This window comes from Sycon ciliatum, chromosome 9 (genome assembly GCF_964019385.1).
Source record: "Sycon ciliatum chromosome 9, ocSycCili1.1, whole genome shotgun sequence".
Taxonomy (NCBI): Eukaryota; Metazoa; Porifera; class Calcarea; order Leucosolenida; family Sycettidae; genus Sycon; species Sycon ciliatum.
The window spans coordinates 3859387-3871713 of NC_088651.1; the positions used below are offsets into that span (position 1 = coordinate 3859387).

Sequence of the window (12327 nt, forward strand, 5' to 3'; positions counted from 1 at the left end):
CGAGGGTCCTCGACGTCTGTCTCACCGTCCAGGAGCGACACTGACTCACGCTACTATCTGGTGTTCACGAGGTGTTTGTTGCGCTGGAAGCGGAGTGTCTCTGTAAGTTTGTATCTCTGGTGATGTTTGTGCCTGGAGAGCACTATATAAGTGGTGCTCTTTAGGCACAATCTTCCTCAGCCTACTCAAGCTCAACTGATGAGGGGTGAATTCCCCGAAACACTGTGTATTGAGCAGGGAGTGGTGATTTCTTGCAGGTTTGCCGAGTCGAAGGTTCGATGGACTTCTCGTGTGCTCTGGATGGCAGTCGTGAGTCAGTCAAGTGTCAAGTAAAGTCGGCGGAATAGCGCGAGCTCCGGTGTGGGGAGCAAACCTTTCTTACAAATCATCGCCGAAGTCGCAACCACTACTTCGTACTGTTGTGCCCAGCGCGGGCTTGCGACTAGTTGGTTTGGAGGTGACAGCGTTGCGAATGACCGAGGGTCCTCGACGTCTGTCTCACCGTCCAGGAGCGACACTGACTCACGCTACTATCTGGTGTTCACGAGGTGTTTTTTGCGCTGGAAGCGGAGTGTCTCTGTAAGTTTGTATCCCTGGTGATGTTTGTGCCTGGAGAGCACTATATAAGTGGTGCTCTTTAGGCACAATCTTCCTCAGCCTACTCAAGCTCAACTGATGAGGGGTGAATTCCCCGAAACATTGTGTATTGAGCAGGGAGTGGTGATTTCTTGCAGGTTTGCCGAGTCGAAGGTTCGATGGACTTCTCGTGTGCTCTGGATGGCAGTCGTGAGTCAGTCAAGTGTCAAGTAAAGTCGGCGGAATAGCGCGAGCTCCGGTGTGGGGAGCAAACCTTTCTTACAAATCATCGCCGAAGTCGCAACCACTACTTAGAACTGAATTTATCTAAAAATCTCTTTTGAGCAGCAAGTGATACTTTCTTGCGAGTTTGCAGAGTGAAAAGGTCAATGGGCTTGACTTGTGCTCTTGATGATACCCGTTGAGACAGTAAAAAGTCAAATGATGGTTAGGGGGAGGGGGCTCCAGGGTGGGAGAAAGCAACTCTTGTATAAATTATCTGAACTGTATGTATGTCCATGCTTACCGCGACAAGAACGGGCCAATGTCCATCGGATACATGGCCGCACTGTTTGCGGCAGGGAAGTTTTTTCATTCACAGCCAACACCTCACAAGTAGTCGAGTCCACAGCTTACACTGCACAAGTACTCGTCAACGCATTCACATCCTGCCGTCGTTATCCTACACACCGACCAACTAGTAGTGGACGCATTCACGTTCTAGGATCGTTCGTTGTCGTTCGTCAATCGTGGTTCATACATGCCAATTAGTCGTCGACGCATTCATGTTCGTTGTACTACATTCTGCGCAAGTAGTGGAGGCGACAGCCATCACCAATACAGTCGTCCACGCATTCACATCCTATGGTCGTACGTTGTCCACACAGCCCAGTTAGTCGTCGAAGAATTCTCATTACATGGTTGTTGTACTACGTTTCGCGCAACTAGTCGAGTCCACAGCCAACACCAATGCAGTCGTCGACGCATTCACATTATAATGGTCGTAGCCCTACACCCATAAATGATTTAAAAAAATAAATAAACAAACAAGCGATTTTAGGGGGTCGTGCCTTATAGAGCTTTATCAAGGACGCCTTTTCTGCAATCGCTCGGGCGTATCACCCCGAGATTGTGGTGAACAGGTCGCATGTCAAAATGCATTGCAAAGTATAGGAAATGTGACAGGGTGGTTTCTACCAGCGCTTGCATCAGTACTGAAGCTTGATATTTTTGCCGAATTCTTGGAGAGGCCTCCTGGCAACTGCTCGGACTCAACAAGAGCATCGCACATCAAGTGGAGCGCCGTCCTACTGCTTCTATCATATCCACCTATAATAGGTTACGTACTCTTGTATCCACGCATCCATTTCTGTACAAAAAGTGACCGTTAGTGCAACTCAGGGAGTGGTATTTTACTACTCCCTGGTCCAACATTGAAAAAGCTCTATACTCGGGTGGTAAAAATAAATGGAGCGAAGTAAAGTACGGAGGACAAGGTAACTGGCAGAACATGCAACTCTGCACCACGGCGTAAAGATATGCACGCGCTCATGGACAACTGGACAACGCATAATTATTGCAGTATTGGATATTCTTCAAAAGAAATTTTGATACGGGCAAATTCCCTTTCTCTTTCCCCAAGGTTTCTTGTTTTCTTCATGTCCAAAGTTTAACTATGACCCCGTTGAAACGTAGCACCTATCATTACTTGCTTCAACCGGAAAGTCATTGAAGTTGTGGAGGAAGTAGGAAATCGATAGTGGCAGGAAATTCGGCATTGATGAGTCTATGGTACCGTATTTTCCGGGGTTTTAGCCAAAACACGTGAGCAGTTTTCAGCATGACTATTTGCTGCGCGGTGCTCGGTCAGTCTTCATGATATTTCTGGCATACACGCTCCAATTTATTTATAATTATATTAACTAGTTTGAGGGAAAGAGACAAATGAGAAAAATCTGAAGAAAACATTGACTGTCACCACCAGGACTCAAACCAGGGACCCTCGCTTGTAACCAGCGATGCTTTAACCACTGAGCTATGGTGTAGTCTTCATCCCAGCAGAGGCTGTTCAACATTTTCTTCAGACTTCGTTACTCACACTTCAACGTGGCCGTAGAATTTGTTCTCTCACACACACCCACAGACCCAAGTCAATTTTTGATTTTTGTTAAAAGGTTTAGGGCGTGCTACGAGGTCGTACCTTTGATACAAAAACCAGTGCTTGGAACTCCACAGCTAACAATTTCCACAGCGCTTCATACCGAATCCAGAATGCCCTCCAAAATCGGCAAAGAGTACCACTCACGTTGCACTACTGCCTAGTACTGAATCCTACCTGACTTCTTGACACGATTCAAACTTGCTAAAGTCACTCAATCAACGTCAACTACAATAATCAAGCCACATATCTGCAACGTCATGTGGGTGCTGGCAAAACTCCTGCTGCACGGTGCCGTGCAGCCCAATACGTAGCTAAAAAAACGTGATTTCTTGGACTTTTTGGACTTGGAGCAAAATTCTGCACACTTTCACGTGTTTCCAGGATACAGCAAGTTGCGCACGGGCCGCTCACATTCAAATACAGTGCTGCCAACAAAATTTAATGAAAACGTGCAACAAAACTTTTTTTCCTTGCAAGGGGACATTTTCGGCCATAAGTCTTGAACGGCTGGTCAGATCTAGACAAAATTATGAACGATTTTGCTGCTGTTCATGCCCTTTCAACGGGTGTAGCACTCGATATGAATTTACAAATTCGAATTTTCAGAGATTTCACGACCAGGCTGCCACCATAAAAATGAAGGCTCATTCAAAACGAGGGTGCTAGATGGATGGCGTAATTCAGATTGGTGGAAGGGATTGGTTTTTATATATTTTTATTTTTTTTACAATGATCACAGCTCACAAGCAAAGACAAGAAATTGCAGAGTGGGAGCATAGTGATGGTGAGGCTTTTTGCCCTCAGCCGACCTGGGGTCTCGACGTCATGGGGACATGAAACGCGCCAAAAAAAGAAGAAAAATAAAAAGAGTGACACTGAGGTACATGATCCGAAATGTTAGGAGGAGAGACAGTACATTAGAAGGAGGGGAATGATAAGACAGACAGTGCTAGGAGGAGAAGGAGAGAAGAAGAACAGACGTTATTGGGAATAGTATGTGGAGAGGAATTTGGAAGTCATGGGGTGAGGCAGATATGATGCTGATAATCAGAGATGGTCATGTGCCCACGACCAGTCATTGGTCTTCAAATAGCGGTTGAAGTGTTGCAAGTTCTTGGTGCAGAAAGGACCAGAGAAGACTCCGGCGGGCAGCTGGTTCCAGACGGGGACAACTACGTGAGGGTAGGCTCGACACAGCTTGTTTCGGGAACAGACTGGAAGTTCATTGGCCAGCTGGTGTGCGTGAGCATTACATCTCTGGAATGTACTACGGGTGGAGTGGACTGTTCGGTGTTGGGGCTGCTGGGATGGCAGCAACCTCTGTAGAAGGGGATGCGCATCCGGACAATGTATCTTGTACAGGAGGCAAAGTGCTGCAACCATCCGACGAAGAGCAAGACTCGGCAGCCAACACATTGGGGCGATGGCACGGATGGCCCGGGCTTGCACACGGTCGAGTCTTGCAAGATGGGATGGGGCCGCTCCCATCCAGACAATTTTGCAGTACTCCATCACTGGGCGCACAAAAGCATTGTAGGCTTGGATGTGACCGGGCACGCCTAGGAGGTGGAAAGCCTTACGCAAAGCACCAATTCGCTGTGTTGCTCGGAGGGCTACGGTACGAAGGTGGCGCCGGAAGGTAAGCTGACCATCGAAACTGATGCCCAAGATGTTGAGCTCCTCCTGTTCCGTCACATTTGATCCGTTGAAGTCAATCGGTGGAAGGGTCCAGGGAAAGGGTGCATTCGGAGATGTCCTTCCCTTCCAAGTGTCACTACATTAAGGGTCCACCCCAGCCAAGGATACAAGCAAGCCTCCACGAAAGAGAGAAAAACACAGACAACACAGACTGCAAATACCCAAAAAGAAAAAAGAGAAAAGGAAAAAAAGAAGAAAAAAGAAGAAGAAGAAGAAAGCACAGTTGAGTCACAGTTGAGTCACGACTCCAAGTCCAAGCCTAGATGCTGGCTAGCCATAAAAATAAACCTGTAAAAGTCTCTTGAATGATCTGTTGCAGGCGAGGGACTTGAACTCTTGGGGCAGGGCGTTCCATAATATAACAGCGGAAACGAGCGGCGTACATCTGCAAATGCACTTGAAGGGCGCACCCACAGAATTTCTCTTTATAGCAAAGATACCGGATCTGATTCTGATTGAAACAGATCTAGACAGGCGCCAGATAAGTGTCTAAAGGCCGATTCATACTTTATTTCGCTTTTGGGAAGGACGTCGTGCGATGGCTTTCCCGTACGCGAAATAGTTGAACTCAGATCGACTTTTTCGCGACGCGATGCGTTTCCCGTTTGCGAAATGAAGTATGGATCGGCCTTAGGATTAAGAACTGGTGACGCCATGTGACCCCCAATGCACACCTGGTCTACACCACACGGAGTACATCGGAATAGGACGGCCAATACAGTTAACTATGTACACCCTACACTTGCTGGGGCAACCAGTATAAATGTATACAGCACGCTGCTTTGATAGAAGCAGACACTAGATGGTACCATGAAAATTGCAAGGTACCACTGCATTTCCTTGCCAAGGAAATTGATTTTATTCCCACTCCCAAATGCTTTGGCAAGCGGGTAGCCTTCCGACAGGTTCCACCGTTGGCAAACTGAGAACACAGCCCTACCTTTTGGAGACAAACGCAATGCAAGACATACGGGATGCACGCACAACGAGCTGATGTACAGGGAGCAACTCAACCCACCAGAGGTCTTGGCGTTAGCAGTGGGGTAGTGCCTTTGCTGTTTGCGCTATGCTGAGCTCACGGACTTGTCTGTTTGACCACTCTGGCAAGGTACGTTCCGTTCAGGTTTAAATCTCGCTTTCGAAAATTTACTTTTCATTGCTATCAGATTCGGCCTGGTTTTCTCTGTACTGGGCTGATGAGTCCACGACGGACGTAAAGTTCGGTCCGCAGATTGTGTAACTCAATGTACATATCGAGTGTTGCTTCCTTTCAGCATGGAAGATGGTCAGGGAATTACGGTATAGAATTGCCACAGTTTTCGGCATAACTCAGTAGTGCGCTGCACCCGGTGAAATGCATGAGCCCTACTCATATTGCATGCATACACGCTCATATTTATTTATTTATTATTATTAATAATTTTTTATTATTGGGATGACGACTAGTCGACTACACGAGCTATGCATAGCTCAGTGGTTAGAGCATCGCTAGCTACAAGCAAAGGTCCCTGGTTCGAGTCCTGGTGGTGACAGTCAATTTTTTCTGCAGACTTTTCCCGTTTATGTCTTTCCCTCAAACTAGTCGTTTTTGGTGCTTGTGACAAATGCAGAAAGGGCTTAGGTTGACGAAATCCAGGTGGAAATATGTTCCATCTGTCCGCAGCCCAGAATGAAATAGCATTTAGACCGTAATGGGACGTAGCTGGGGTAGGTTCAGAGCAGCTGAAGCTTGACCGTGGGTAGCAGCATTTGTGCGGCATGATGCAGAGCAGGGGGGGGGGGTGCAACAAGATAGACACCTAAAAACAACACAAACAGCTTTACGTTTACACGGCGAGAAAAAGTACACAGGTTATAAATTGGTGGGAATGAAATCGATAGAAGTATACTGATCATGGCCACAAACTCGCCTTAGGCACCTATTGCTGGTTGACTCAAGTTTGTCTCGGAGTTTTGCAGACAAGCAGTGAACATAAGGTGTGCTGGCATAGTCCAAGGTACTCTGGACAATTGTCAGGTAAACCATGCGGCGGCCGGTCATGGAGACATCGCGGCGCCCGTCACGGAATGAGGCAACCTTGCACTGTGCCTGTGCACACACACGCTCCACCTGCTGCTCGAAGCTGAGCTAAAAGCCCAGGTCTCCTATTTTAGCTCAGTCTCCAATAATGACCCGGGGTGAGGGTGGTTTCAAATAATAAGAGCACAGTCTCTAAGAGTAGCGCGGGTCACAATTGCAGTATGCAACAAGTATAGAGTGTCCTAATAATGACTGCATATAAAGCAGCAGTACAACATGCCAAGAACATATTTGTAAGGAGGTTTTCGGTCTACTGCTTCCTTCCTGGCGCCAATGCGAGTGTGAACATCTATTTGACAATATTTCTGAGTTTAGGTTGAAAATCAGTCTTAATATGGTCAGGTTATGCCTATATAGATTGGAGTTGGCTTGATAGTCGACAATTGAAAAAATAAGAGCCCAGTCTCCAATAATAGCGCGGGTTGAGCTGTCACTGGAAAAAATAGGAACCCCGGGCTCTTTTAAGAGAAAATACGGTATTCCGAAAGACCATCGTAGCCCTCAAAATCTTTTAATCGTACTCACCCTTTGTTGCCCACACACGAACACACACCTGTCACATTCTTCTACCGATACCATTCTAGCATTAAATGCATAAACTCACACTGCCGCTGTAATTGACGCTATGTGTAACCGCGAGCTGTTTTTTGCGACTATTATTCTACCTATATAACCTTTTGTTTTAGCGAACCTTACCATGTTCCACTAATGCTAGTCATGAGAAAACCGGATAAACTAATAATTCGAGTGGTGTTTAAAGGCCGATTCATGTACTTCATTACGAGTACGGGAAACGCCTCGCGTCGCGAAAAAGTCAATCTGAGCTCAACTATTTCGTGTACGGACAGCCATCGCGCGACGGTTGCGCTTTGACTTTCCCGTACGGGAAATGAATCGGCAAAGTCTGGATCGTATTTGACGTTTGGCGTATCAGATACCCGTTTGGTACAAACAAGTGTGACGACACGCAGTGGGAAATAAAAGGAGCGAAGCGACCCTCTACGCTTTGTCGATCTTGTTGATTTGTCCTTGCCGTGGAAGACAACTTTCCTTGCAAGGCAAAGGTAGGTTGTCTTGTGTCTATCTTAATAGTTTTAAAGCGTGAGCTAATGGTCCAAAAAAGTATCACATTGCTAACAGATAATTATATCCTCCGAAATGTGCTAGAAGCATGCTTTCATTGCGTTAGGAGAACTTCCAACAGGAACATGGCGTGAACAGGATATTTCAAAGTTCAAATTTTCTAGTTTAAGAAAGTTATGGTTGCAGAGACTTACGACAAGTGATCTCTTACTATCCTCACTTTCTTTCTTTCATGTAGGCCAGTATTCTTCGTTCCTCTTCACGTCAGCATTCAGTGTTTAACATGGCTCTCCGTAGCCTGACAATACGCGTGTTTGGACGGGAGGTTCATTATGATGAGGCCAATAACCTTCTCAACAATGATATTACGATCAGCGAAGACCTGCTGGGGAAAGGAGTGTTCGGAGAGGTTCGAAAAGCTATCCTACCGGGAGAAAGTAACGTAAGCTGATGTTGTGTGATTCTCATTCCCTCAACTAATGGATCTTTTATACACTTGCACACTCTGCATAATAGTTTCTGCGTGAAGGTTAAGGATATTTTTCCAAGTACTATTATTCACTGGTTTGAGGGAAAAACACAAACGGGAAAAGTCTGAAGAACCATTGACCCCGTTACAGATATGATTGCGCATGATGACTTTACATGTGTATCATTTATTTTGCAGATTGTCGCCAAAATGATCCAGAAGCGTGATTTGGACATGATTCAGACCGAGGCCGAAGTCTGTCTCAAGCTGCGCCACCCCAATATCGTGGCTTGCTTTGGGGTAGCTCAGACTGATAGGTACGCAGTGTTATTTTTCCACCATATAAACGGCCGCACGCTGAGCCGCTGGGCGCAGGACATCCAGACGCAGCACCAGCGTAGTCTGAGAGAAGACGATATCCGCCCAATCATGTGGCAAGTCCTACACGCGCTGCACTACCTGCAGACGGCATGCATCGTTCATGCGTAAGTACCTTCAAAATATTCTTTGTGTTATGAGCTCAGATGTTGCGACATCAGCGGTAATTACAGTCGTGAATAATTGTTTCAAAACTCATTTCTACGTGATTTCGTCCAGTTTTGTTAATGTTATGTTTCTGGATTTAACTGTTAATTTGGAGCGATCAGGAAGTAAGGAATGTATACACCGGCAACTGTACTCATGTCATTCTGTTCCCTTTTAGAGATCTACACGCCGACAATGTAATGGTAGCAGCGAACGGCACTGCTATGCTGATCGATTTTGGCTGGGCGCAGAACTTTCGCTGGGGAAAGCCAGGCATGTTGCGGCCCAGCAACTACGCATACCCGCCTGAGATGGTCATCAGAGAGCTTGGAGTGGACCATAAATGTGATATCTTTTTCTGGTAAGTCGCACAACATGAATAATTATCACAACACCAGACTGGTTTAATGGATAGGAATTTATTAGGGAAATGTAATGCAACGCATTCAAACCGTGGAAGTCGGAAACGAACTTGCTAAGCACATTCCTTTGCATTTCTACATGTACTGTCCAAGGTGTTGAGAAGGTGTTTTTTAACTGACAATCGCTCTATTCAGTTAACATCGGAGATTGCGCTGAATTAGAATAATTAATTTTCACAAATTTAATTTCAAAAGAATGATGTGTTTAGCCAGTACCGTTCTTAGTGGTAATAATAATGATGCTGTTGTGACGTAAATGATTACTCTGTTACAGTGCCAGCATGTTCTATTCCATCATGTTCGGCCAAGGTCCGTTCGGCATAGTAGCCGGAGTCGAGGTGGGCGTCCAGCTGGCCATTGTTCAAGCTGGCATGTGTCTGATACCATGGATAGGGAGTTCACAGTACTCGCACGAACTCCTAAATCTGTTCAACACCTGCCTCGCGTTTAACGCCAGTGACCGACCATGCGCGGCGGAGGCTTTAACATTCCCATGGTTTGCAGTGGGCAATCTCACTCAGCCCCAACTGCAAGAACACAAGCGCTCCACTCCTCCAAGTCACCCGTCACAGTTGGATCGCGCAATAACGGAGGATATGAGCAGGCAATGGCGGGTGCCGCAGAGTGACGTGATCAAAAGGATTCTATCGTAAGTAAACCGTGTTTGGAATTACATAAACTCTCTATGGCTATTTCGGGTTCAGTCTGATCAGTACAGCTCCGAACTTGAACTAACCAGTAGTTCATTGTGCTTACCGGCACATTGTTTAACCTTGTGATTACATCAATTTTACCATTATTTTACTAACACCGCTTTCAATGTGGTTGTTGTGATGGAAATGAGTTACATACTAGTGATGCGTACTGGGAATTCATCAACTTGACTTATATTTTGACGACGCGTGTCAAAATACCTATACCGGTCTAGAACACATCACACACTACGTCAATGAATTCATTGCATAGCTATGAATAGGATGAATGCCAAAGAAATCACGGAACTACAATACTTGTTCGACATTTAAGTGTATTTAAAAAAATAATATTATTCAAACCCAGAAGAGATTTTCTCGTTCCTGTCCTCAGTGGTAAAAATGGAACTAAATGATACAACCAAAAAAACTGAAGTTAAGTACTGTAATAGAAAGGTGTTCCAAATAACATCATGATACACGTGCAATAAAACCACCAGAGGAAACGCAAAAAGGTAACAAGTTTACGAAACCAAAGGTGAGAAGGCACTGAACGAAGTGTCAACTTACGAGCACTTTGTTGCCCCGAGGTTTTATTCGTAGGTTGACACTTCGTTCAGTGCCTTCTCACCTTTGATTTCGTAAACTTGTTACCTTTTTGCGTTTCCTCTGGTTGTTTTATTGCACATGTATCATGATGTTATTTGGAACACCTTTCTATTACAGTACTTAACTTCAGTGTTTTTGGTTGTATCATTTAGTTCGGTATTTGTCCTCTCTTAGGATAGGAAACAGGATAGATTCTGGATTTCAATTACATTATTCTAAAATTCACATACATGTCGAACAAGTAACGTAGTTGCGTGATGTCTGCGGCCTTCATCCTATTCATAGCTATATTAAAATTCGTGATGTCTGCGGCCTTCATCCTATTCATAGCTATATTAAAATTGTTATCTCCACGTAGATAATTTGTATAATCCATTGCATGTTACAGTTTAACGATATAGGATGATTAGCGTCAGTCTTATCATAATATACGTTAAAATACTTGTAGATGCTATATTGCGGTCACGAGCTGTTGGTCGCCCTGGAAACGGACCCTCTCTGTAGATTCGTATCCTTGGTGATGGTCTGGAGACGAATTGGTAAGTAGTGCTCTCCAGGAACAATCTCATCACGCTCATCTAATCTGATGGGAACTGGATTTATCTAAGCAAACTGTTTTGAGCAGCAAGTGATCTGTTTTGAGCAGCAAGTGATACTTTCTTGCAAGTTTGCAGAGTGGAAAGGTCAATGGGCTTGACTTGTGCTCTTGATTATACCCGTTAAGACAGTCAAATGTCAAATCATGGTTAGGGGGAGGGGGCTCCAGGGTGGGAGAAAGCAACTCTTGTATAAAATATCTGCACTTTATGTATGTCCATGCTTACAGCGACAAGAACGGGCCAATGTCCATCGGATACCAGGCCGCACTATTTGCGGCCGGGAAGTTTTTTCATGCACAGCCAACACCTCACAAGTAGTCGAGTCCACAGCTTACACTGCACACGTACTCGTCTAAGCATTCACATCCTGCCGTCTTTCTCCTTAACACCGCCCAACTAGTAGTGGACGCATTCACGTGCTAGGATCGTTCGTTGTCGTTCGTCGATCGTGGATCATACATAACAATTAGTCGTCGACACATTCATGTTCGTTGGCCTACATTCCGCGCGAGTAGTCGAGTCGACATCCAACAACAATACAGTCGTCCACGCATTCACATCCTATGGTCGTACGTTGTCCACACAGCCCAGTCGTCGTAGCATTCTCCTAATATGGTTGTTGTCCTCCGTATCGCGCAAGTTGTCGAGTTTACGGCCAACGCCAATGCAGTCGTCGACTCATTCACATTATTTTGTCGTTTTCCTACACCTATAATGATTTTTTAATAAAAAAATGAACAAAAAAAGCGATTTTAAGGGGTGGTGCCTTACAGAGCTTTATCAAGGACGCCTTTTCTACGATCGCTCGGGCGTATCACCCCGAGATCGTGGTGAACAGGTCGTATGTCAAAATTCATTGAAAAAGTATAGGAAATGTGGCGGTTTCGTTTCCACCAGCGCTTGCAGCAGAACTTGTTATTTTTGCCCAAGACTCGGAGAGGCCTCCTGGCAACTAGAGTCCGGTGGATTATGCCGGCAGAAAATTGGCAGAATTCGGTACTTTTTCTGGAAAGTTTCATGCATGTTTGGTATGAGGATAAAAAATGGAGCAGAATTCGAGGAATGTTCCCGCCATAAGGCTTGTATGGTTAAGCCAATTTCACTGCTTTTCGAGCAGAATCTGCCACCTTTTCAGTATTCGCCGGTCCCTACTGGCAACTGCTCTGACTAAACGAGAGTATCGGACATCAAGTGGAGTGTCATCCTACTGCTTCTATCATATCCACCCAAAGTAGGTTACCCCCTCTTGTAACCACGCAACCATTTCTATACAAATTGAACTTGAACTGGGCTTCGCCTGTTCTCCAACGCATCAAAAACGTCTCCCACGTGACCCCAAAAAGTAACCGTTAGTGCAACATTGAAAAAGCTCTATAATTGGGTGGTAAAAATATATGGAACGAAGTAAGGTAC

The 12327-nt window shown here is 45.4% G+C and overlaps 1 protein-coding gene across 1 annotated transcript; it reads left to right on the forward strand.

Annotated features, from left to right (window-relative positions):
* The first annotated feature begins 7523 nt into the window (after window positions 1–7523).
* On the forward strand, window positions 7524–11612 carry LOC135824973 (sperm motility kinase 1-like). The gene is made up of 6 exons (XM_065337710.1): window positions 7524–7579; window positions 7837–8040; window positions 8266–8552; window positions 8771–8953; window positions 9289–9663; window positions 11142–11612. The coding sequence occupies exons 2-6, from the start codon at window positions 7882–7884 to the stop codon at window positions 11230–11232; spliced, it is 1095 nt and encodes a 364-aa protein (XP_065193782.1). The 5' UTR covers window positions 7524–7579; window positions 7837–7881; the 3' UTR covers window positions 11233–11612.
* The last annotated feature ends 715 nt before the right edge of the window (window positions 11613–12327 follow it).

What these genes read in the sequence shown, in the direction of transcription:
- LOC135824973 (XM_065337710.1), top strand. Translation starts at nt 7,882, where the DNA reads ATGGCTCTCCGTAGCCTGACAATACGCGTGTTTGGACGGGAGGTTCAT. An exon ending in ACGGCATGCATCGTTCATGC is followed by an intron (nt 8,553 to 8,770) that starts GTAAGTACCTTC and finishes GTTCCCTTTTAG; the next exon opens with AGATCTACACGCCGACAATG. An exon ending in AAATGTGATATCTTTTTCTG is followed by an intron (nt 8,954 to 9,288) that starts GTAAGTCGCACA and finishes ACTCTGTTACAG; the next exon opens with TGCCAGCATGTTCTATTCCA.